We start from the raw sequence: 24,557 nt of genomic DNA, 5'->3' as shown, positions 1-24,557 counted from the left end.
AATATTGCAGTATTTATTATAAATGATTTATCCACGCACGTCATTATTATTATTATTTTTTTACACTTCATATGCCCTTGTAATGTTTAATCAAAATAACTTCCCCTACCTCTTGCAACAACATCTCTTCTCAGATAATCTAACCAATCAGCACAAGAGGAGGCCTATAGCTAACTTATCTCTGTCCCATGACAGTTTTCCAGCATCCCTCCACCACCCCAACTCCTCACTCTCAACTGTTCCTATCCCAGCCATGTATATTGGGGGGGGGGGGGGGGGGGGGGGGGGGGGGGGGACTCTGTGTTCAGACCAAATTCCGAGCTAGGAGCCCTCCCCTAGGACAGCACGCCAAATATGCAAACTCTTTACTCTATCTGATTACGTGTGAACTCATGAATCACTGTATTGAAAGGGGGGTCAGCTCAAGGAGAGAGATCTGCTAAGGTCAGTCATATCAACTCCAGTCCTCGGGACCCACTGCTCTGTACATTTTGTATGTCTCCCTTATTTAACGCACCTGATTCAGAACTGAACTGAGTGTGTCAGATAAGAGAGACATACAAAATGTGCAGAGCAGTGGGTCCCGGGGACTGGAGTTGAGAACCACTGATATAGAGAGTAGGGCTGGACAATTATGACCTAAAATCAAAACCTCGATTAATTGAACATTTTACCTCGATTACGATTAGTGAACGATTATTTTGTTTCTTTTTCTTTTTTCTGCCCTCATAGTTCACTTACAAGGTTTGTACTGTAAATATGCTTGACTATTAAAGGTGGGATATTTTTTCCTAATGAAAGAGTGCTCTGACATAACAGTTCACTTTCAACAGTTATTTTATCTATGGTTCGTAACATTTCTTACAGATTTCTGCTCGTTGTAAATCAGATAAAGATAAATTAGCACAGTACCAGTAGGCCTATGTAATGAGAGCGATTGCGTGTGTGAATTAGTCATACTGTCTCTCTATTAATTGTGAAGCTGTGGGTTGTAAGTAGTTACTTCAAAGTAGAAAAATATATGCTATAATAACTTTTGAGTTTCTAAGCTACTTTAGAGAGAAATCACAGGACAGCGCTGACAAGTTGCTGTTCCTCTCAGTGTGCGCGATCTTCACGTTTTGTGCAGCTACTGTTTGTTTGAGTGTTCGTGCCACAATGCAGCTGCGCGAGCACGGTAGCTCGATATAATACACATCCGATCATCTAAATCGCTTGAATGTCCAAACTGGCAAACCTTAAAACAGTTAAGTGAACAGTTATATTTGTTATTTGTTATCATATTAGGTGGACAGATTCTGACAGAGATCAAATCACTGTCACTGACATAGAGAACAGCTTGAATCACTCCTCTGAAATGGGCATTAAAGGGTTCGGAGCGCCAAAGTCACGTGATTTCAGCAGTTTGGCGGTTTGACACGTGATACGAATCATGATTCAACACGCTGATTCATAACGCCCCGAAGCTTCATGAAGCAGTGTTTTGAAATCGGCCATCACAGTCATTATTTAGTTTTTTTTTGGCGCACCAAAAATATTCTCATCGCTTTATAATATTAATATTGAACCACTGTACTCACATGAACTGATTTAAATATGTTTTTAGTACATTAATGGATCTTGAGAGAGGAAATGTCATTGCTGGCTATGCAGGCCTCACTGAGCCATCGGAGTTCAACAAAAATATCTTAATTTGTGTTCCGAAGATGAACAAAGGTCTTACGGGTGTGGAACAGCATGAGGGTGAGTAATAAATTACATTATTTTCATTTTTTGGTGAACTAACCCTTTAATTCATATTAAATTGCTTTATTTTAGTCCTTGCTTATAGACGAGGCAGAGGAAAGTTACCTCTTTTATTTCAGCAGAGGGCGATATGTGTCGTATCTGTGAGTATTACGTGACGTCATATCTCTTACTAGTGGACACGAGAAAGTGAAAAATGGCAGACGGAGAGACATCTACGGATATATGACTTGAACCATCATTATAAGTGTATCATTCAACATTTCCCCATGGTCTAGAGTTAAAAAAGCAAACAAAAATCGCAATACATAGCAATATCGAATCACAATACTTGTAGAATCGCAATTCTTAAAAATCACAATACATATCGTATCAGCACACAAGTATCATGGTAGTATCAAATAGGTGTATTGTCCCACCCTTACGGAGCAAAAGAGATCAGCTCAAAACAATGACACTGATAGAAAGCTCAAATCACTGTACAGAAAATGGGGATCAACTCACCGAAGGGGATCAGTTCAAGGAGAGATAGCAGCTCAAATCACTGTCACTGAAAGGGGGATGAACTCAATGATAGGAATCATCATGTCACTGCCACAAAAAATAGAAATTAGCTTAAATCATTGTCACTCAAAAAGGGATCAGGTCAAATCAATGATAGAGAGATCAGCTCTAATCACTGTATTGAAATTGTGATCAGCTCAAGGACAGATATGCATATGCTCAAATCACTGCGACAAAAGACGGATCTGCTCAAGGAGAGAGATCAGCTTAGGAGTTGGGTCACTGTCACAGAGAAAGGGATCAGCTCATGTCACTGTGATGGATGGAAGTCTTAGTTATACAAGAAAGAAATCAGCTCCAGTCACAGTCAGAGTTACATAGAAAAAGGACCAGACAGACCCCCCTTTGATCATGAGTTTTTTAGGGAAGTACAACATGGCTCTTAACCTTTTCATGACTCTCCTAGTTTTACAATCTACAATACACACTCACTCAAACACACATAGACACCATAACCTGCCCATCACCACTTTGCATTCCTCAACAAACACTCTTTCCTCTCCACTCATCTCCCACTCTCCCTCCTCCTTCCTGCTCTCTTTCCCAACACTAAGAGGAAGAATAGCTCGTAAACAGCGCTGTAAATAAAGGTAAAGCTTGTAAACAGAGATTATCAGTCCAAACAGTCTATAAAAATGGAGTCTTAAAGCATCAAAGCCAGAAAGAGATGAGAAGTTTTAACATCTTTTCAGAGGAAGAGACCCAAAACAGACGCACAACCTACATTTAAACTTCTATGCCCACACACACACTCACTCACTCACATGATGGCTACAGCACACTTGGCCTCAACTGTCGCACCCACAGTAGTAGAAGAGCGGCTTATATGGCTGGAGAATTCCTCCACAGGTGGAGATAAGGGTGTAACGATGGAGTGTTGGCCCGGCAGGGTGCACTCATCCTGGGGAGGGCAGGCAGCTGAAGAGGGGCTCTCCAGTCTGTCTGGGTCATAAGAGGCAAAAGCAGGAACTGATAAGAACCTCAAGCATCCTCTTTACCACAGACAGACATACTCTTAACATCTATCCACCCATATCACCCTTTATCACAGTGAGAGGCAGAGAGAGTGTGTATAGGGGGTAGAGAATATAAAACAATACAGCAGATAGGCCCCTACTGATACTTAGTAATTTTAACTGGTCAGAAATATTAGACTTGGTAAATGAAGAACTGGCTATATAGTATAAATGTCCAATAAAATGCATTTAATGGTAAAACTTTGATTATTTACAAGAGACTTTTGGCCATTTAAAAAAAAGGTTAAGACTGACATCTAGTGTTTGATAAGAGCAACACATCCCTACATACCTGTTCAAGGCAAAATTAAATCAATTTTGCATTTAAAGGTGTACTTATTTAAACAATTTTTACATCAGTGAACATTATGTGTAAAAATGTTAATGTACACGTGAGAGGAAGACTCCATATAAGTAGCCTAACAAAAGTTTATTTATTTTACATGAAGAGGGTCACTTCATGGGGGCTGACATTAATGACCAGACGAATACAACTGACTTTACAGCCATTTGTGCTTAAAAAAAAAAGATTATTATTATTATTTTATCAGTCTGAAACTTCCGAGGCACAAGCGCTATATATAGTCACCAGAGGGGGAAGATACAGATTGTCAAATATGATTTTTTTCAATGACTACTAGTACCCTCTCTCTTTCTCTCTCCAAGTTTAATGGCAGGTCACAACCAATGTGTCTACCACCACCTACTGTACCGGGGTGTGCAACATCAGGGCTTTATGTACTTAAGAGAAAATAAATTACTATATTTTGCACTCTGATGTGTCTTTAAGAAAAGTAAAGAGAGCCTTACTACCTTCCCTTATTTTCTAACCTGTCCCTAAAATCCCTGGCAAACTTCATTCTCTCTCCAGCTTGCAATATATTGTGAATTATATTTTTGTACACCTCATTATATCATGCTCAAGATTTTCAGTGAGATTACAAACACCATACTATTACCCTCAATCCAAAATATGTGGTTATAGGTATACATACGTAAATACTAAAAGTTTTAATATTTTTCTACTAACCAAAAGTCACTGTAAGAACAAGAAGGACAAAAACTCAATGGACTTGCCACGTCACCCGAAACAAGACTAATGCATATGATAGCCCTGTTGAAAAAACTAGCATATGCTGGTTAGGTATGTTTTGAAGGATGGAAGCTGGTTTGAGCTGGTTTATGCTGGTCCTGAGCTGGAGCTAGTTGCTTAGGACCAGCACTTGACTAGCTTAAACCAGCTCAGGACCAGCATAAACCAGCTCAAACCAGCTTCCATCCTTCAAAACATACCTAACAAGTATATGCTGTTTTTTTTTTTTTTTTTTCTCAAGAGGGAGGTCTGGGAATAAATTTCGATTTTCCTATTATTATCATAACATTTCAGTAGGTTTCTAGTGTTACCTTTAGCACTTTTTAAAATAAAATTATATTTTACCTGAGAATGTGGGTTTCTAGTCTCCGAATGGGATGGGATGCAGTAAAATAACAGCAAAAAACAAAAAAAAACAAAAAAAATTTCTTATTTTGTCCTTGGGCTACACGCAAAAACAAACAAACAATGCTACGCTAGTCCGATTCATGAACAAATGACTCTTGTCAGTTGAATAAATGAGCCGGTTCCGGGAGTCTTTTAATGAAGTTAAAAAAACGAGTGGTCTGTTTGGGCCTGTGTGAAACACTGCCCTGCCCTGTATAATAATGTACATCATTGGCTGAATTCCTTTCTATAGGCATAAGCAAAATGGACAATATAAATGAAATACACCCAAATAAATCAGAAACGAATAGCACAAATAGCTCTGCACCTGCAAGACTACGTTTCAAGAGTTGGTGTGTATTTGGAGCACTGTTCCCTCTGACCACCAGAGAGCGCACTTTACCTCTCCGAGCACCTGGATAGAGTTTTTTATAATAATGTACTTTTTATTACTCATTTTATTTTGCGCTTTTTACATTCCCTGCATAGTGCTCCTTTATAAACAGATGTAAATGAAGAGCATATGTTACGTTTTCATTGTAGAAGAATATACCAACCGTAACAGATCTTAAGTTTCGTTTCCTCAGTTCTGGTCACTTCCGCTGAAACAGCTGCGCTTTCATATAAGCCAGTGCATATCATAATCGACTTTCTATCTGTAGGCTACTTCAGTAAAGAGCTGACGGTACCAAAGTTAACAAGCATGGCAAGGAGAAACAGAAATAAGAAGCTGTCTAGAGATGATGTGCGCGCAGTTGGATTTGACTTCATAGAGCTGCTGGAGGAAAACCAATGGAGAGCCATAACTGAAAGAAACGATCTCAAAACAATCTACAATGAAAAATTCCGAGACAGGTAATTATTTGATATGTTTTCCACGTTTTATTTTAATTATTTTTTATTGCTTATATTAATTTTTCAACTTACGTACTCTGGAATTATCGATTTTTGCAATTCATTTAAACAGACATTTATTTAAACAGACATTTATTTATAGAGGAAGTGCATCAGTACAGTGTAAACAAACATCGAAAACTTTTTTCTTTCATGTTTTTCTTTCTTCCAGTAGTTAAATTAAACTTTTAAATTCTTGATTTATGTAAAATTAAAAGTTTTAACCTGCAGTTAAAGTTTTAACCTGTTCACTTTGAATTTACTGATTTACTGAAAATTGAGTCAAAACAATGAAAAAATAAAACAGAAATTAGTGTGACAAATAAAATGAATGGACACAAAAAATATTGTTATGAGGCAATTATGAAAACATTTAGTTTTATATAAACGCCTATATATTTATGAATTTTCATCCACAGGGATGGAGTCAAAGACCCAAACTTCTCTACAGTCCTATTTGCATTGAAAATCTGCAGAAAAGCGCGCGTCACCAGAACACATGTTTTCTTTAACGAGGATGTAAGATACCATCTTTTTATTTACCAATGGCTGACAGTTTGTAATTCTATTGCTGATGCCCACTTAGTGAGATTTCTGTATTGTCAATGGCAGTATGCTTATAGTGGTTTTTGTGATAAAGAGTTTTTTTGTGGTATAGGTACACACCCAGAAAGAGTCTGGATGTTTATAAAAGTTGATCTTCTCGTATTTACATACGGTTTATATAAATGGTTTGTAACGGTAATGCTAAGATTTTTGTTTTTGGAAAGCAAAACAAATATACTTGTGTCTTAATTTGAAGCCTGTGGTGTTTCATTTTCATCTAAATGAAACTTTTGACCAGAGTTAATTGATTAAGTGTTATCTTGACCAGCTTATGGTTCAAAGTCCTTTAATCAGATGCACTAAAACCCCGTTCACACATACAGTTTTTTTTTTAGAGATCATGTATTTAGGATGTTTTCAAAAATACTAGTAGTCTAAAATGAGTTCAGGCAATTTTCCAGTATGAGAAGTTGTAACATTACCCGTATGATGCTGTGAACAAAGAATTGTTTCTGTATTGTTATTTGTCACTTAAACTTTAGGTGCAATATTTATGTCCGTTATTACGCCAACGTATTAGATTTGATATATAAAATATGTAAGCTTGACCAGAGTTCTTGTGGGGAGAAGAATTTATTGAAGGTATTAGCGTAGCACAGTTCTTCAGCAGCGATGTTAGTGTGTCGGCCTTCAAAGTATCATAACACTTCTGAGAATCTTAAATTCTCCCAATGTTCTCTCTGTGGGACAGAACTTATACCTGAAGACAATATGGCTACAAACAATACTGTTAGGACCTCCCATTGGAGAGCCTGCAATCTACAGGAAGTTCCTGAGGAATGCTGTGGACCATTTGGTTCACACCTTTACAGACACAGTTTCAGCTGATTGCATCTGGGCCACAGTCACAATGAAACTGTGACTGAATTACACATAATCTTTCACCATACTTTCATAAAACAACGTAATTTCAGTATCTTGCATATGTATCAATTCAAGAAAACTGTCATATGCTAGGTTGCAACTTATCACTCAAGATAATTCATTTTGAAAAAGGCAGTGGATGAAAAGACTAAATCAAGACACTCAAGACAGCACATCCTAAATCTGTGAAGTTTCCTGAGTCACCCTGTCTGCTGAATGTTAATACAGTTAGAGAACCATAACAATTTCCATTCTGCCATTTCGGACAAGGTCAACGGTGCCTCTTGAGAAAAGGAGTTATGCTAATTGTCTTTGAGGAATGCCACAGTAAAAGGACAGAGTAAAAGAGAAATACACAACATTCACTCAGCTGTTTTAAAAATAAGAATATAATAAAGGTTAGCCGTGTTAGCCGAAGATACAGTAAAATGAGTAAACACTGTTACTGCAAAAGGGCACCAGATCATTGACCATTACATGTCTTATCGAATCTGGGGAATTTAATTTATAACCCTGCAATTAAAAATGGTCAGATAGCTCTGTTATAAATACGAGCTGGTTATACAGGGCTCAACGATAAGGATATCCTGCTAATGTGGGGCAAGTGTGAGACAGTTTTGAGTCAGTTGATGCCACAGTCACTTGCATTATCAGGTCAGTGCTGCTGTGGTGCCACTGACAATTTGTGATTTTTGGTGAAAGTTTGGTTTTCTGTGTTGTATTCTTGTTGCCGATTTGTCACCAGATAATATTATCTATACATTTTGGATAAAAGCATCTGATAAATTAATATATGTCACTGTTATTTAGAAGATAACAGATGAGGATTTGTCAAAATTGTAAAAATGACCTGTGATAGCCTTAAAAGCACCAGTAAGAATGTAATGAAAATTACAAAACAACAACATGCCATTATCTTCCAGCAAAAGTTTATCAATTTATGCTGTTACATTTTAGCGGTATAATTTCCTGTTTGTTGAATTTTGCTTTTTGGATTGAAAAATCTTTTTGTGAAGAAATTATATATATATATATATTCTTTTTGTAGAAAATGTGAAGAAAACAAAAATAGAAAGAAAAATGAAATTAATGAAAATAAAAATAAATATTATTTCTAGCAAATAAAAATACATTGCAGAATATATTTATGAAAAATTATATATATAATATAAATATATTTCTATACTACCATAGTATTAATATTTTAAATTAGTTTTTATTTTTTCAGTTTTCATTTTGATTTTACCTTTTTACTGTTAATTTCATGTGCTTTTGTCATTTATTTTTCATTATTATTTTTTGCATATTTCTTTTTCTATTTAATTTGTTTTTATTTCTGTTTTAGTTTTAGTAATTAAAGTACTTTAACTTCAAGTTATTTATTTCATTTAGTTACCAAAGCAACTTTTATAATGTTTTTTAAGATTAAGTGTATGTATATTTCATCTAATATTTCTATTTTATTTTATTTCCTAATTTCAATTACCAAAACTGAGCAAAAATGGAAAAAAAAAAAAAAATACTATTACTGTTATATTATTACTGTTGAGCCCTGTTATAATGTAATGGGTTACTGAGAATGGGCAAAGACTGACAGCCCTATTGTGGCATTTCTAGGTCCGAGTGAGGCCACATGATCAATGGGATAGACCCTATCGCAGACAGCAAAACCAAGCTACTCCTCCTCTGAGTAATGGTAGGTCACCGCCACCCGCTGGTGCGCAGGATCCTGACCCGCTGTCAGATCCAGGGCCAGAGGGTGGAGTCAGAGCGAGGAGAAGACTGGCAAAAGACATCCTACGGCAACTGAAAACAGACAGGTGAACTGGTCACTTTGAATAGTGGATAGAAACCTCTGAAAATACATTGGAATATCAAAACAGTGTTGCTGCTATTTTCCTTCCCAGGTCTGTGTTTATAGCTGATAAGAATGGAGTACGGGTGTCCTCAGAGCTGAAAATAGAGGATGGTATAATCCAGTTTTTTGTGGATCGGGCAGACTTTCATGAGCTGAAGCTGTTTGTGGAGAACACGGGTACAGAGGCTATGTACTTCACATACTACAGTGCTCTTCACTGGCTGCAGTGTTTCACTCTGGAAGACAGCAGGAGAGTCACACGCAACAATCCACTACATCTGGAACCAGGTAAATGCAACCAAACTGTACAGCAATACAAGAGAAACTGGTGTTGGTGTTTTTTGGAGGCTACATTTGGTACTGTAGCATGCTAGTCTGTGACTTTTCCTGCTTCTGAATATGCCTACTTCCATATTATATAGTAGGCAAAAAACAGTATGTGAGCTGAGTAGTATGTCTGAATTCATAGTATTCATTGAACAGTAGGAGAAAAGTACCTTGATGACCTACTACTTCTAGTGAGATTCTGAAGTGCACATCCAATGGGCACTTTACTATCCCATGAGGCCACGGGAGATGATTTGTGAATGGCAGTGAAGCAACTCAACTGACGCCATAGGTCACAAGACAGTGACAACATGGTGGATGTAGTACATCCAGATTAACATTAATTCTACACAGTTTTTTGCTATACAGATTGTACTTCAAACCAAATGTGAGTCTGGACCACAAAACCAGTCATAAGGGTTAATTTTTAGAAATTGAGATCCATACATCATCTGAAAGCTGAATAAATAAGCTCTCCATTGATGTATGGTTTGTTAGGAAAATCTGGAATCTGAGGGTCCAAAAAAATCAAAATATTGAGAAAAACGCCTTTAAAGTTGTCCAAATTAAGTCTTTAGCAATGCATATCCACTCAGAAAAATAAATTTTTGATATATTTATGGTAGGAAATTTACAAAATATCTTCATTGAACATGGTCTTTACTTAATATCCTAAAGATTTTTGGCATAAAAGAAAAATCGATAATTTTGACCCATACAATGTAGTGTTGGCTATTGCTACAAATATACCATGCAACTTATGACTGGTTTTGTGGTTCAGGTTCACAAATGTAGAATCTATTATACAGTATGTGATTTCAGATACAGTTTATTTTGAATATTATAAGTTAAAAATGTTTTGGAGCCATGGTGCAGTGGTTGCTACACGTGTCTATGATGGATTGAGCTGTGGTGCTAAGGAGGTTTGAACAGGTTTGAACCCAAACTGTCTCTCTCTCTCTCTCTCTCTCATTTTTTTTTAAGGTGAAACGTATGAGGTGACCTTGAAATTTAAATCAGATTATATGGGAGTTAATTTAGCCACTCTGGCATTTGAGTTTAAGAAAGATACCCTGTCCGCCACCCGTCCTTTCCACATTGTGCGCTTCATTGAGGCAGTGTGCAGGTCTGAGCTTGCAGCTCAACTGGGTCCTACAGAACCATTCAAACCTCAAAGGCTTGAGACCAATGAGCCAATGAGATGCAACATAGATGAGGGCATTCCACCTGAGAGGTGAGAGAAAAATCACTCTTTTTCGGAAATAAATATTTTTTGTTTTGTTTTTGCCTTTTTATATTTGTACAGAAATCATTCATTTGCATGTTTTTACTCTCATTTGCAGTTCTACCCAAAACTTCTTGCAATTAGTGGTGCCACTGGAGCTTTACCATCTTCCTTCTTACATCTCTGACTTAGTCGAGGTCCTGAAAGTCAACCGACTCAGAGTACAGCTCCGGGAACAAAAGTTAGTGGCTTTTTACAGTTGATCTGAGACCTGTTTCAAGTCCCTGAATGATACAGAATCAGGTCTCTACATGAGCATGTATAGTAAAAGCCATTGTGACTGTTTACTATGTATGTTTGGTGGTTTTTAGGTCATTACTTGAGAGTGATCTGAGTTTTCTTAACTACAATAAGCGCTTTGATTTACTGTTGTACCTGGAGGAGGATCAAATGCGTCTGGACATCAAGAGATATAACAAAAAAGATGTGTCCATGAAAAAGGACCAGGACAGACGACTGCTGGTCTTAGAGGTGAGTGACAGCTGTTAATAAAGCATGTGATTGTGTTAGATTAGTCTTGCGTAGCCAGACCATCAGACTGATGGCAGAAGGACTCCAGAGCAGCTTTCATTGACCAAGGACCTTCCAAGAGACCATCTGACTGACATGTAAAGCAACCAATCACAGTTCGTTTTGTTCAGCGTCATGTTTAGGGGTGTGAAAATGTAAAGTCGATGTCCTTACATAACAAACTGCCGTGTAAAAATCTTAGACGTCTCTTAAAAAGACTTAAAACTTCACATACTTTTGAAAATCCAGGATTTAGTTGATCCTGATAAGTGCTCAATGTCACAGTTGTTTACACAACAGCTTTCTGGTTACTGGTTACTGGCAGAGCAAATTTAGATCAAAACTACTGAATCAGAATCAAAAATCACAAGGTTAATAGTTCGCTGATTACTCAATAGGTTGAGATTTTTATAGACTTTTTATATCTGGATGCTATCTAGCCAGCATGGCAGTGTGTGTGTGTGTGTGTGTGTGTGTGTGTATATATATGTGTATATAACATCATGATTGTCATTTTTGGGTGAACTGTCTCTTCAAGTAGTATGTACTTTTATATTTGTTTGAAAGTGATACCGGTCTGTTTGTGTATCTTTTGATTTAAAGCTCCCTGGTGTATCAGAGAACAGGCCATCAGTCCTGAGAGGAGATCATCTGCTTCTCACCAAGAGTGAGGAGGTCAATTTCTCAACTGTGACCAAATACAAGGGCTACGTCCACAGAGTAGAACTGGATCAGGTCAAACTGGGCTTCTCCAGAAGGTATGAAGTATGTGGAGTTTATGACAGGCTAAGCCTTTAAGCTAAAGAGCATTTTAAAGGGTCACACTTAAAAATTACAAGACACAAAGCTTTGTTTTTCCCAAATTAACCTTAAAATGAGAAAAATATATCATATTCTGATCATATTCATATATCATATACTGACCAACCTATATACATTAAGGGTAACAAACTGTTTTCAACATTGATAATAATAAGAAATGTTTATTGAGCAGCAAATCAGCATATTAGAATGAGTTACGAAGGAAATCATTCTAATGCTTCAACCACACACACTGAAGGTTTACAAATATTATGCCATGTTCATTTGGTCTCATTTTGCATATTTGTTTGTAGACCAGTTTATAACCATTTAAACTTTATGTGTCTATGTGTGTATGTTTTATATGTAAAGGCTGCTTGACGGTTTCATAGATAATATGAAGTTCCATGTGGAGTTCACGGTGAATCGTCTCCCATTAAGACTGCAACACAGAGCTGTACACAAGGCGGTTCAGCACGACCTCAGAGATGTGCTGTTCCCCGTGGGCTCAAGGACTATTAGCCCTGTGTCTCCACCTGCACTGAGGTCAGTAAGACCCATCTGGTCTGAAAGTATGCTACTAAATCATATTTAATGAAAGATTTTGAAGTATTACAGCTTATTACAGCTGTATTACAGCTTACACAGTATTACAGTGTGTGTGTGTCTATAGACTCTTTGATCAACAGCTTGAGAAGAACCATGAACAGAAAACTGCAGTATGTAACATCGTGGCCGGTACGTCCAAGCCGGCACCATACTTGGTGTTTGGACCTCCTGGCACTGGTAAAACCGTCACGATAGTGGAGGCCATCAAACAGGTAAAACTAGTTATCATGTTCAACTAAACACACACCCAACAGACAAACCTAAATGCAAATCATCTTATCTCACTGTGTCTGTATGCACTATTTAATAAGCTAAAAAGCTATTATGATTGCTTCTTTCTCTTTCTTTGTCTTTCATCTCTCAGGTGGAGAAGAATATACCCACTGCCTATATCCTAGCCTGCGCTCCTTCTAACAGTGCAGCTGATCAACTGTGTGAAAAGTTGATCACTAGTCAACATGTCGATGCACGTAAAATATACAGACTCTACGCTAGCTCACGCAATCCAAATGACATCCCTCAAGTCTTACAGGTTAGTGCTTGTGTGAGTTAATTTATTAATTAATTAAAGCTTTAATCAAATTAACACAATAAAAATGGGAAGTTATGGTGGAAAATATAGAATAACAATAGTAGATTTTTACTTTTCATTTTTTAAATAAAAACCTCAAACAAAAAAGGACTGAATATGAATATTTAAACTAAATATAAATTAATATTATTATTATTATATTATGATTGTATTACTCAGTTCTAGTTTTACTCAGCTAAGGAATTTCAAGTTACAACTGAAAAATTTCAAATGACACTGCAAATATGACAATAGCAGCCTTAACTTAGAAATATCTTTGCATCACGCCACATTATTCGCAATCATTTTTGTACTTTGTGCTAAGAAAAAAATGTTAATGTTGTTGTAAAAATGTTCACTTTGATTTTTCCCAGAGCTAACATGGCTCAATGTGTAACATTTTGAAATACTGTAAGAAACATCTAATCATAAATGTATTCATAAATCATTTTTAAAACAGCTACAGTGAATGCATATTTTAATTAGAGCAAAATGTATGCAGAATTTGACATTGTTTTATTTTAACCCATTAAAATGTAATATAAGTAGTTTAGATATTCAACAAATTTAAATCTACCAAATAATGTGCTATATTTAATAATCTTATATTATGATCATTTTAGTATTAAGTCATGGCAACACATAGAGAAACATTCTGAGAATTAGTTGTGTATAGTTTTTGTTGTCATTGATTGTGTTTTTGTGTGTTTAGGACAACAGTAATGTGGAAAAAGGAATGATTATTTTCCCATGTAAAGAGGATCTAATGTCCCACAAGATTCTGGTCAGCACTCTTGTCACCGCAGGCAGGTGAAGGGTGTCATCTTGTACAAACACAACAGACTTGCTCTCTCTCACATACACATAGCAGCCAAAAGCTGAAGAGTGTTTATGTGTGTGTATGTGTGTTGGTAGGCTGGTCAGTGGGGATTTTCCTGTGGATCATTTTTCTCACATCTTTGTGGATGAGGCAGGACATGCTGTGGAGCCAGAGACCATCATCAGTGTGGGAGGTGGAACAATTTACAGAATAACATTGTGAAAACGGTCAGATGTTTAATTAGAGTCTGTGGTAACATTTCTCTGTCTATCATTGTGTGTGGGTGTGTTTAGGACTGTTGAAAGCAGAGACTGGGCAGCTTGTTTTGGCTGGAGATCCCAAGCAGCTGGGACCAATCCTGAGATCTCCTTTTGCCATTAAATACGGACTGGGTGAGATACAGATGAATACACACACACACACATAAAGTATAGACTCTTCTTACTGTAACTTGCATTATAAATGTGTTTGTAGGTCTTTCTTTGCTGGAGAGGCTGATGACAAAGAATGAACTTTATCAGAAAGGTACTACAGGATACGACAACCGTTATGTCACCAAACTGCTGCGGAACTACAGGTAAAGTCTGAATAATCCAGAGACGTAATTTACAAAACTACGAATTGACTAGTTGTCTGACTGACTAGTTGACTAGTTGGTCTCAAGGAAGCCCTAAATAATTATGGTCCATCAGAGGAAACATGTAACCCATACTTTGTCCTCTGCATTTAACCCATCCAAGTTAGGAGTAGTGAGTAGTGAACACACACACTGCAAACCATGGAGACACACACCCAGAGCAGTGGGCAGCCATTTTGCTGTGGTGCGTGGGGAGCGATTGGTGGGTTAGGTTCCTTGGTTAAGGGCACCTCAGTCATTTCCTGCCAGTATTCAGAATCGATCCCGCAACTTTCGGGTTACCAGTCTGACTCGCTAACCATTAGGCCATGACTGCCCCATGACTGTTAAAACAACAACAAAAAGGTGTGACCCTGGACCACAAAACTAGTCATATGTCAGGTATATTTGTAGCAATAGCCAACAATACATTGTATGGGTCAAAATTATCGATTTTTCTTTTATGCCAAATCATTAGAATATTAAGTAAAGGTCATGTTCCATGAATTTTTGTAAATATCCTACTGAAAACATATAAAAAAAATATTTTTGTGAGTGGATATGCATTGCTAAGGACTTCATTTGGACAACTTTAAAGGCGATTTTCTCAGTATTTTGATTTTTTTTGCACCCTCAGATTCTAGATTTTCAAAAAGTTGTATCTCTACCAAATATTGTCCTATTCTAACAAACCATACCTCAATGAAAAGCTTATTTATCAGCTTTCTGATGTATAAATCTCAATTTCAAAAAATTGACCCTTATGACTGGTTTTGTGGTCCAGGGTCATATTTTTAATAAGGTTTCAATTGTTAACATTAGCTAACTACATTTGTTTACATGAACTAACAGTGAAACTGACTTCTAAAGCATTTGTTAATCTAAGTTAATGTTTAATTTCAACATTTACTAATACATTATTAAAATCAAAAGTTGTATCTGTTAATAGCATTTAATGGACCTGAGCTAACATGAACTAACTATGAATAGTTACATTTTCATTAATAACTACCATTAACAAAGATTTACACATATTGTAACAAATGTATTGCTCATTGTTAGTTAATGTTACTGATTGCATTAACTAATATTAACTAATGGAACCTGCTTGATGGAGTACATTGTCGTGGAAAAGTCTTCCCCTTGCAAGAAATCGCTCAAACAACAAAGCCGATATGCCTGCAGAACGTCTAACAATTACACTCGTAACTCTCATGTTTATACTGTTTTTGATCAATGCCTTTGTTTGCCTCTTATTTTCATCTTCAGACAGTCTGCCCAAAAACATACAGTTGGGCACTTTCCAACTCTTTTTTTTAAATTAGCACATCCACAGTTTTTATCAAATCTTCTAGCTACTCCCTAATAGTGAAGGCCAAAGAAGAGATTACTATTATGCAGGTGCAAGTTCAACTAAGGTGAGACCTTCAGTGTCATTGTGCAGTCTTTGTTACCCATATCTTGAAGGCCAAAAGAAGAGCTTGCTATCCTTATGCAGTTGCAAGTTCATGGCAAGTTCAGCTAAAGGGAGATGGATATTGTAAATCACAGAGGCCTGAAGTCACAGAGGCCGTTCAGATATTCTGCAAAGAGGGCTCAACATTAACTCCCACCAACCCGTGTAACACAGTCACTCCTACTAGCCACTTTGGAGGGTTGAATTGTATATATAATATATACATTTTTCAATAGTCTTTTAAAAAGGCATCTGAAATAATAAACTTAGTGCAATGTAGTGTTGTCAAAAATATTGATTTTTTTTTTTTTTCGATACAGATCCATACTGAAATATCTGAAACACTTCCATTACTCATTTTCTGCAGAACAGATAAAAGATAGCAGCATCGCTTTCTCTCTCTTTCATCTCTCTGACAGCGAGTTGACACATAAACCCGCCTCCCCTTACTCACTTGTTTCATTTTCTCCAGATGAATATTGTTTATGTGATACAGGGTTTAATTTTTGGCATGGAATAGCGCGTATTGCGCATAATTTTACTCATTCTGAGCAGATTTCGTGCTCTCACACAAAGTGCATGCACATAAAGCCACCTCTCAGTACTAAATTGAGTTATTTTTCGCTGCTTATTGCACTTAAACAGTCAAATACACACAAAATAATGTCAGTCAAGTAATGTTTTAAGTGAATGTAAACAGTTGAGAAAGAAAACATGTTTAACAATATAATGGATCCGTGCGTCAGGTCTTAAAGTGACAGCAGCCCAATTATTCTGCGGCCAAATTATGAGATAATATTAAAAATTATCTATATGGCAATTTTTCCCTATGGTATCGATGTCAAAATTGTGGCCAGTGAAAACCACTAGCCACAGTGGCCCTTTTTGCAAATATATCTGAAATGTCTAATAAAAATATACTATAACAACCGAATGGAACATGCAAAAGGGCCTCAAGGCTGAACTCGTTTGAACTTGTCTGGAAAAAAATCTGATATATTTAGAGAAAGTTTCAGAGATGTATAGAGCAGATCAAAAATTCCTAGACCTCTGTTGGGAGAGAGTACAGATGGTTATGAATGAGGCACACATACCAGCTAGAGCCATTTGTCTTTTTGATTTAGTTGCTTTGACTTGTAGCCAGTAATAGTATAAGACCTTATCTGCTTAGTAACAGAGAACTATGCTCAGCAAAGATAGGGGCACAACCCATTATAAAGAAGCAAACAAAATACCTTGAACATAAATTTCACCCCCGACCATGAGTGAACATGGGGAAACAGAGGAAGCTGGTGTGTGTTTGGGTTTTTGCCATGCAGAATGGAAAAAGGTACTAGAAACCTTTATTTAGTCACAAGTCTTCAGAGGACAGGATGCCATATGAAAACTTCGGGAAAAGCCAATCTGAGTATAATAGACTGGGATAGGCCCAATCCAAAATAAGTGTCCGGAACACTTGATTATGTATCCCTAATCAGATGTAGTTAATTTTTTTTAGCACAAAACTGACACAGTATCTTAAAAACACAGATGTTTTTTTTTTTTTTTTTTTGTACATTTAAAATGAGACTTCAGTGTCTGAATAAGTCTGTAATAAGTCTTTATTTTTTTAATTCTCTATTTACCATTTTTCATTCTCTCTCTCTGTCTCTTCAGGTCTCATCCATCCATTCTGAAGGTTCCTAATGAGCTGTTCTATGATGGGGAGTTGCTGGCATGTGCAGATGAGATCAGCTCTAACCAGTACTGCAACTGGGAGCACCTGCCCAAAAGAGTGAGGCATCCTAAACACACAAGCCTTATAAACTGCATTTCAACAACATCAAGACAATATATTTTGATTAGGTTATGATGCGGTGAGATCCAGTCAGACCAGGAAGTGAGATTTCTTTTTTTAAAGAATAAAGAAATAACAAATGAAGAATAAATTTGAGTAAATATTAGTCAAACATTTAATAATTAAACACAAAATTCAAATGAAATAAATGAAAGAATTCAGAATAAATAAAATAAAAGGGCAAGAGCATATATACAGGAAATGTTCCTATACCTGTGTTTAGGTCAGATAAGAAAGGTCAAGTGGACTATCCATTAGGTCATACATTGGTGTAACAGCTGGGTCGGTGTGACCTGGTCAACTGCTACAGCTGCATAAATAGACAGACAAAAATAGATAGACGTGATTTTACTTTCACCCACCCAAGGACACTAAGTAAAATAGGGATTGGTACTCACGTCACCGCTGACGTTGTGATTTTTGGATCATACGTCACTTAAGGTGTGGTTATGAGTACATCAGATGACCACTCCTCTTGTACCGGAGACTCAGAACGGTCTTGTATCTGTTAGTGTCTCTGCCCTTACAGGACAGACTCAGAACGAAAATGTATCTGTTAGTGTCTTTATCCCTTTCTGATGAGGAGAAGATTGCAGTTTGGTGCTTCTCCATTCCAGTGCTGCGATTTGCTGCTGGCATCAGAGGGGACACACACACAGTGTGGCCCATCCCTCTTTCCCCTGTGGAACTCATTTGCATAAAGCACAGTTAGAAAACTTAAAAGTGTCTTTGAAGTTTACCAATGCATTTCTCACTTTCCAAACCACCACCAGAATACCTTTGGCAATATTCTAAACAAATATAGACCAAACATGATGGAAAAAGATTGAACTGCCATGCATTCATTCATTCATTTGCAAATTAACAGCTGAAGATGTTGCATTACAAATAGCTGTCACTGAGAATACTTATTTCTGTGAATAAGTATGAAATGGATGTGTGTAGATTACATCAGTTTCAAGGTTTCCAAACATAGTTATGAATGGATTTGGATGGATCATTGTGGTCTCTCTTTGTTTCACCCACTGCTGCTGAGGTCCTGAGGAATTTTTATGGCAGTCACAGTCCAACCTTAGGAATTAGTCTCTAGATGGGTGAAGGTCAGAAACTGCATGTGGGACCAATGAGAAGTCCTGTCCTTCCCAGGCTTCGTACCAGAGGTCTTCTTCTTGCCCTTTAAGAGGTGTCTGGCTGTTGTCCTAGCATCTTTATCTGATGGCGCTGGACAGTTTGTTTGTGTTAGTCCACCAAGATCCAATCAAAATGTAGAAATCCTTTGTCCACTGTTACGGACAGAAAAGGGCCCAGCCATAAACTGGGCCCTGGAATGTGCTGTTCCCTACAGCCGCATTGTGGTTTTGACATCTTTAGAACAGACAGCAAAGTAAGCATTTATAAATACCATATCTAGCTATTTTAAACTATTTTCAAAGGAAAGTAGCTAAAGCCTGCCCAAAAAGTCGCTAAATGTCGCTAGATGATGTCATAAAGTTGGTAACTGTTAAAGTATTGTACTCTTACACATTGTATTACGGTATCAGCCGAATTGCCTATTGTTTTATTTAGAGGTATTACGGTTTGAACGTGATGACGTTACATTGTGACGGAAGACGCTGTTATGTTGTACTGAGCTGATGCTTGTTCAAGTTATGCTGAATAAAGCTGCTGAAGAGAGAAATAAGCACTGAGCAACGTTTCGTTTGTTTTCCATAACCGAGTGATGGCGAACTGCGCACTCAAAGTTTAACAGTAACACTGACTACATTGGCTGCTACATTCTAAGAAAGCATCTTAACAGTCACTCAAAATTGAGTGTTATTAAATGTTTACAAAAGGGAGAAAACTTGGGGTTGTTTGCACTGGCAGTCTTGTCTACTAACTAGTAAAAAGGTTATTATTGAAAATGTAAAGTTGCTTAATATAGTGCTACCTTGTGGCAGATTTATATATATATGATTTCGTAATCAGATTTGACATTATTAGCCATTACAAGTTGTTATTATTATTTTTATTATTAGCTAGAAATTTGATTGGCTGCTGGCGGCCGTGTTTTTTATGTAGCCGATTAGAAGATACGTGTCTGTGCCGATACCCACACTTGAAGTCTTGCTCTTGACCACTTGTCTATTACATGATGTATTTCCTGTATGTTTCCTGTAGTGTTTAAAGGGATAGTTTCACCCAAAAATGAAAATTCTGTCATCATTTACTCACCCTCAAGTTGTTCCAAATCTGTATAAATTTCTTTGTTCTGCTGAACACAAAGGAAGATATTTTGAAGAATGTTTGTAACCAGGCCGCTTTGGGGCACCATTGACTTCCATAGTAGGAAAAAAAAATATGGAAGTCAATGGTGCCCCAAAACTGTTCAGTTTCCCACATTCTTCAAAATATCTTCCTTTGTGTTCAGCAGAACAAAGAAATTTATACAGGTTTGGAACAACTTGAGGGTGAGTAAATGATGACAGAATTTTCATTTTTGGGTGAACTATCCCTTTAAGTGGTCATGTAGACCGTGTGTAGTGAGTGAGTGTAAAACTTTTGATTACCCAAAAGAAGTTGCACTTACTTTTCACTTTAAAATAAACTTATGCCTGTTCAGTATTCCCTATGTATCAGGCAACACAATTTAGTAATTGTGATGCTTTTAATTAAGTAATAAAAAGCAGTTTCAAATGTTACAAAATATACATACTCATCTCTGCACCAATAAAATGCGCAACACTTTACGTTTTACTACCAAATTATTTGTAATATCTTATTAATTTAACTTAGGCTGTAATGTTTTCCTTGACATCACATAATTTTGTGGCATATGAGTGGGTATGTTTGGCATCCACCAATGAAGAAGAAATTTTCAACTTCACTGATCATATGGTTGCGGCGTCAAGGCTTTTCAGTTGTAGCACCCCCTATAGGTGCAATTTTCAAAGTATATTTATAGTAAACATATGTCCTGCTTTGACACACAAACCTCTTTTCTGGGCTCCTGTCTGCTTAAATGAGGAAAAACTAGTCCCCAAATGAATCGAGTTAATGTGCATGTGTCATTTTGAGCATTTCCGTTTTATGCGTTATGCGGTCACTCATGCACACACAGCATTCATTAGTGTAAGGAATGTGAAGAACACAAACTGAAATAATGGTCTTCTTGAGCTTGGTTGTATGGCTACATTTGGCGCTTAAGGATGTTTTCCTCAGCCAGCCTCTACTTGTGTTTGTAATGCTGATGTTACTCTGCTAATGTCTAAAGTTCAAAACCAAGGTCCCTTTTTAATCATGTTGTTGGGTTTCACTGATAATTTTAGTATGTTTTCACTTCTTTCTCAACTTTTTGTACCTTCTGGAAATGACACATTCTGCTCTGGTCTGTGCTACTTTTTTAGGGATTTCCTGTGATTTTCCATGGAGTGATTGGAAAGGATGACAGAGAGTCAAACAGCCCCTCCTTTTTCAACACCTCTGAAATCGACATCATCGTGGACTACCTGAAGAAGCTGCTCCTGACACAGGCCAAGAAAGGCATTGCAAAAATCTCCCCCAAAGAGATTGGCATTATCGCCCCCTACAGGAAACAGGTGAAAATGAATTTTTAACAGCTTGGCTTCAAAATGCAGTTAGCAGCAAGTAAACCCTCAAGAAATTTGAGGAATAGAGATACACTACCATAACTTTTTTTAAATAATTTTGAAAGTTATGCTACAGTAAAACCGTTAATATTGTGAAATTTTATTACAGTACAATTTAAAAATAACATTTTTCTATTTTAATATAGTTTAAAAATTTCTGTAAAAATTCCTGTGAGGGCAAAGCTGAATTTTCAGCATCAGTCTTCAGTGTCACATGATCCTTTAGAAATCATTCTAATGCTGATTTGGTGCTCAAGACACATTATTATCAATGTTGAAAACAGTTGAAACTGCTAAATATTTTTGTGGAAACCGTGATACATTTTTTTTAGTATTTTTTGATTAATAGAAAGTTCAAAATAACAGCATTCGTTTGAACTAGAATTTTTTTTTTTTTGTAACATTAAGTCTTCACTGTCACTTTTGATCAATTTAATGCATCCATGCTGAATAAAAGCATTAATTTCTTACCAAAAAAAAAAAAAAAAATACTAACCCCAACATTTGAACGTTAGTGAATATCCCTGAAATAGTCTATACTTATTACTTTTGGACAATCATAAATATCTACACATTTTTTCTACTGTTTTCTTATCACATAGATTGCTGCCAACTTTTGAATTATCATTATCATTCTCTTATTTATTTTTAAATCATTGTATACCATTTTTCAACATTGTTTTAATTTTACAGGTTGAGAAAATCAGGAAAGCCATCAGAATTACCAGGGAGCTTAAATCCTGCACAGGCATTGAAGAGTTGAAGGTCAGTGTGCGCCCGAGCACTCTTCTTGGTTCTCATCCTTGTCAGGACACGTGAGCAAAAAATGACTGCTGTACATGTTGTGTAGGTTGGTTCCGTGGAGGAGTTTCAAGGCCAAGAGAGGAAAGTGATCATTGTGTCAACTGTTCGCAGCAGCAAGGAACTCTTCACTTTGGATGAAACATTCAATATTGGGTTTCTCAAGAATGAGAAGGTAGTATTTCACACACAGTAGACGATACAACACAGCAAATCCTAGAAAAAAAAGTTGGCCCACCACTTTCATTCTCTCCTCCAGAGATTCAACGTGGCGGTGACGAGAGCAAAAGCCCTGCTGATCATGGTGGGAAACCCCATCATTCTAAAAACAGACGCAACCTGGGACAGGTATATAAACTGCCAACTAACATATGAATGAAATACATATCAAATATTTCTCATATGTATTCTGGACTAGCGAGTTTTTTTTTTTTTTTTTTTCTCAATTGTGTTTGTAGGTTTATTAATTACTGCATTGAGAAGGAAGGTTATACTGGATATAATATTTCCAACTTAGAGGGAACAGAGGAGGTTGTTGAGCGTCTGATCGCTCTAAACATCCACGAGGAGATCACAGGTAAGAGATGGCCTTAGTTAAAGTGCGGTCACACTAGACTTCGCTCTTCATTTGCTTCCATCAAGGTAGTCTTTCGCTCACATTCAAGTATAGTGAACTCTTATCAGTGAATTTTCATAAAGAGATAAATTTAAACATTTTGAATTTACTGTATTTATAATTGATTATTTATTTAAATGGCCCAATGACATCACATCCTGTTTCCAGAAGTAATTTTGTGTACCTAAAGCCTAGTGTGACCGCACATTCAAAACTCAAGTTTGGGGTCAGTTTTACTTTTAAACAGTAGTGTATTTTAAGCTACACAACTGTACACCTACTTTGTTTATAGTTTTTTGTTGTTGTTGTTGTTGTTGGGATTGAATGTACAGTAAATCATGTAAACCAAGTGCTCAATATCATATTCTTTCTCCCCCTAGTGGAAACAGAGGAGAGTGTGGTTCAGCAATATGAAAATCCTGCATGGAGACATGAACATTAAAATGAAGTGCCATTATTAAAGCCCCTCCCACTCAGGTTCTCATTAGCATAAGCACACCCCTTTCTGAAGTTAAACTGGAAAAGTTTTAAACTTAGAAGCTTAATTTTAAAGCAAAAATGTGATATATAAACATTGCATTAAATTGGTAATTCATTGTTGTCAAGATAGGTTTTCAATAAAACTTTAAAAAGTCTGTCTATGAAATGGAAACTAGAAAGGCAGTTTTTAAAATGTATACACAACAACAGAGAAAAGGAGCTGTAGTTTTCCCTAGAAAGATAGGGAAACTTCAACACTACAGTGCACTGTAGTTTTAACAAAAGCCCTGGAGCTCTCAAATGTTTGCTGACAAATAAACCGGGAGATCTGGGTGCAGGTAACATTAAAAAAGTAAACGTTGTTCATTTACATATACTATCGACATTGTAACAATACAAAGCTGGTTGAAAATCTGCAAACTTGTCCTTTAATCTCAGGGCTTTGTATGCAATGTTGTCTATATGTTTTGATGCATTAGATAAATATGAGCACATGAGCACAGTGGTTGATAAATCACTAAATGAAGTGCCTTATTTCATAAAACTTTCATACAGCACACATCATTCCATTTAATAATGCTTAATAATTCATGGTGGTAATGGTTTTGATTGTGTTCCCATTGGTTTGTTTGGAAATTTGCAAATGAAGTTTACATCAGTGCTTTGTCAATCACATCATTAAAAAAATGTTTACTTAATTTCAGAGACTTTTGACTGAAGTAAATAAAATATTGTGTAATGGAGGACCTCATGTTTAATTATAAATCAGTGTACAATCTGGAGCCATGTTAATAATGTGCTTCTTCTATCAACCCTATCAACATACTCAGAACTAGGCATTACAGATACTTTTCTGGCTTAAATCTTGGTTTCTCACAGTGAGTTGTTTTAAGGCAGACTCCAAAATGTACTGCATGCCATGACAGGTAGCCAGAAAATAAATAAAAAAATTCTATGAAAATGAAAATGAAAATGTACTTTGTATTTTTCCTTTCTAATGAATTATTTAGTTGTTTTTCCCTTGAATATTTAATATTTTGTGTCTAAAAGCATTGTATACAGTCTCCTTGCCATCCAAAATTTAAACATGAAAATATATAAGAATTTTATTCAGCTAATTTCTTTCAAGCCAAAGCTGGTCTCCCTTCCTTGGCTAATCCAGTTTTTTGAT

The 24,557-nt window shown here is 36.6% G+C and overlaps 2 protein-coding genes across 3 annotated transcripts in view; one reads left to right on the top strand and one right to left on the bottom strand.

Annotated features, from left to right (window-relative positions):
* wnt2bb (wingless-type MMTV integration site family, member 2Bb) overlaps window positions 1-3,246 on the bottom strand; it is a 36,759-nt gene extending 33,513 nt beyond the window's left edge. Inside the window, exon 1 of the mRNA XM_051904293.1 lies at window positions 3,075-3,246. Within this exon, the coding sequence (XP_051760253.1) occupies window positions 3,075-3,076 (2 nt within the window). The 5' untranslated portion in view covers window positions 3,077-3,246. The remainder of the gene's footprint in view (window positions 1-3,074) is intronic.
* Window positions 3,247-5,394: 2,148 nt separating this feature from the next.
* Window positions 5,395-24,359, top strand: LOC127517236 (putative helicase mov-10-B.1). Of its 2 annotated transcripts, XM_051902569.1 has the most exons (22): window positions 5,395-5,661; window positions 6,120-6,219; window positions 8,788-8,990; window positions 9,078-9,316; window positions 10,340-10,589; window positions 10,699-10,821; window positions 10,952-11,111; window positions 11,754-11,908; window positions 12,324-12,497; window positions 12,625-12,772; window positions 12,925-13,092; window positions 13,844-13,941; window positions 14,047-14,144; window positions 14,245-14,343; window positions 14,426-14,528; window positions 17,680-17,797; window positions 21,247-21,438; window positions 22,183-22,254; window positions 22,340-22,465; window positions 22,550-22,638; window positions 22,749-22,867; window positions 23,287-24,359. In XM_051902569.1, exons 1-22 carry the CDS (start codon window positions 5,510-5,512, stop codon window positions 23,346-23,348), a joined length of 3,048 nt encoding a protein of 1,015 aa, XP_051758529.1. In that variant the 5' UTR covers window positions 5,395-5,509; the 3' UTR covers window positions 23,349-24,359. The 2 variants fall into 2 exon arrangements, with proteins under 2 accessions (XP_051758529.1, XP_051758530.1); XM_051902570.1 differs by lacking the exon at window positions 6,120-6,219 and having other exon boundaries at window positions 5,421-5,661.
* Window positions 24,360-24,557: the final 198 nt, after the last annotated feature.

This window comes from Ctenopharyngodon idella, chromosome 8 (assembly GCF_019924925.1).
Source record: "Ctenopharyngodon idella isolate HZGC_01 chromosome 8, HZGC01, whole genome shotgun sequence".
In the NCBI taxonomy this organism is placed as follows: Eukaryota; Metazoa; Chordata; class Actinopteri; order Cypriniformes; family Xenocyprididae; genus Ctenopharyngodon; species Ctenopharyngodon idella.
The sequence above is the reverse complement of the archived record's forward strand: the minus strand, read 5'-3'. Positions and strand labels throughout refer to the sequence as shown.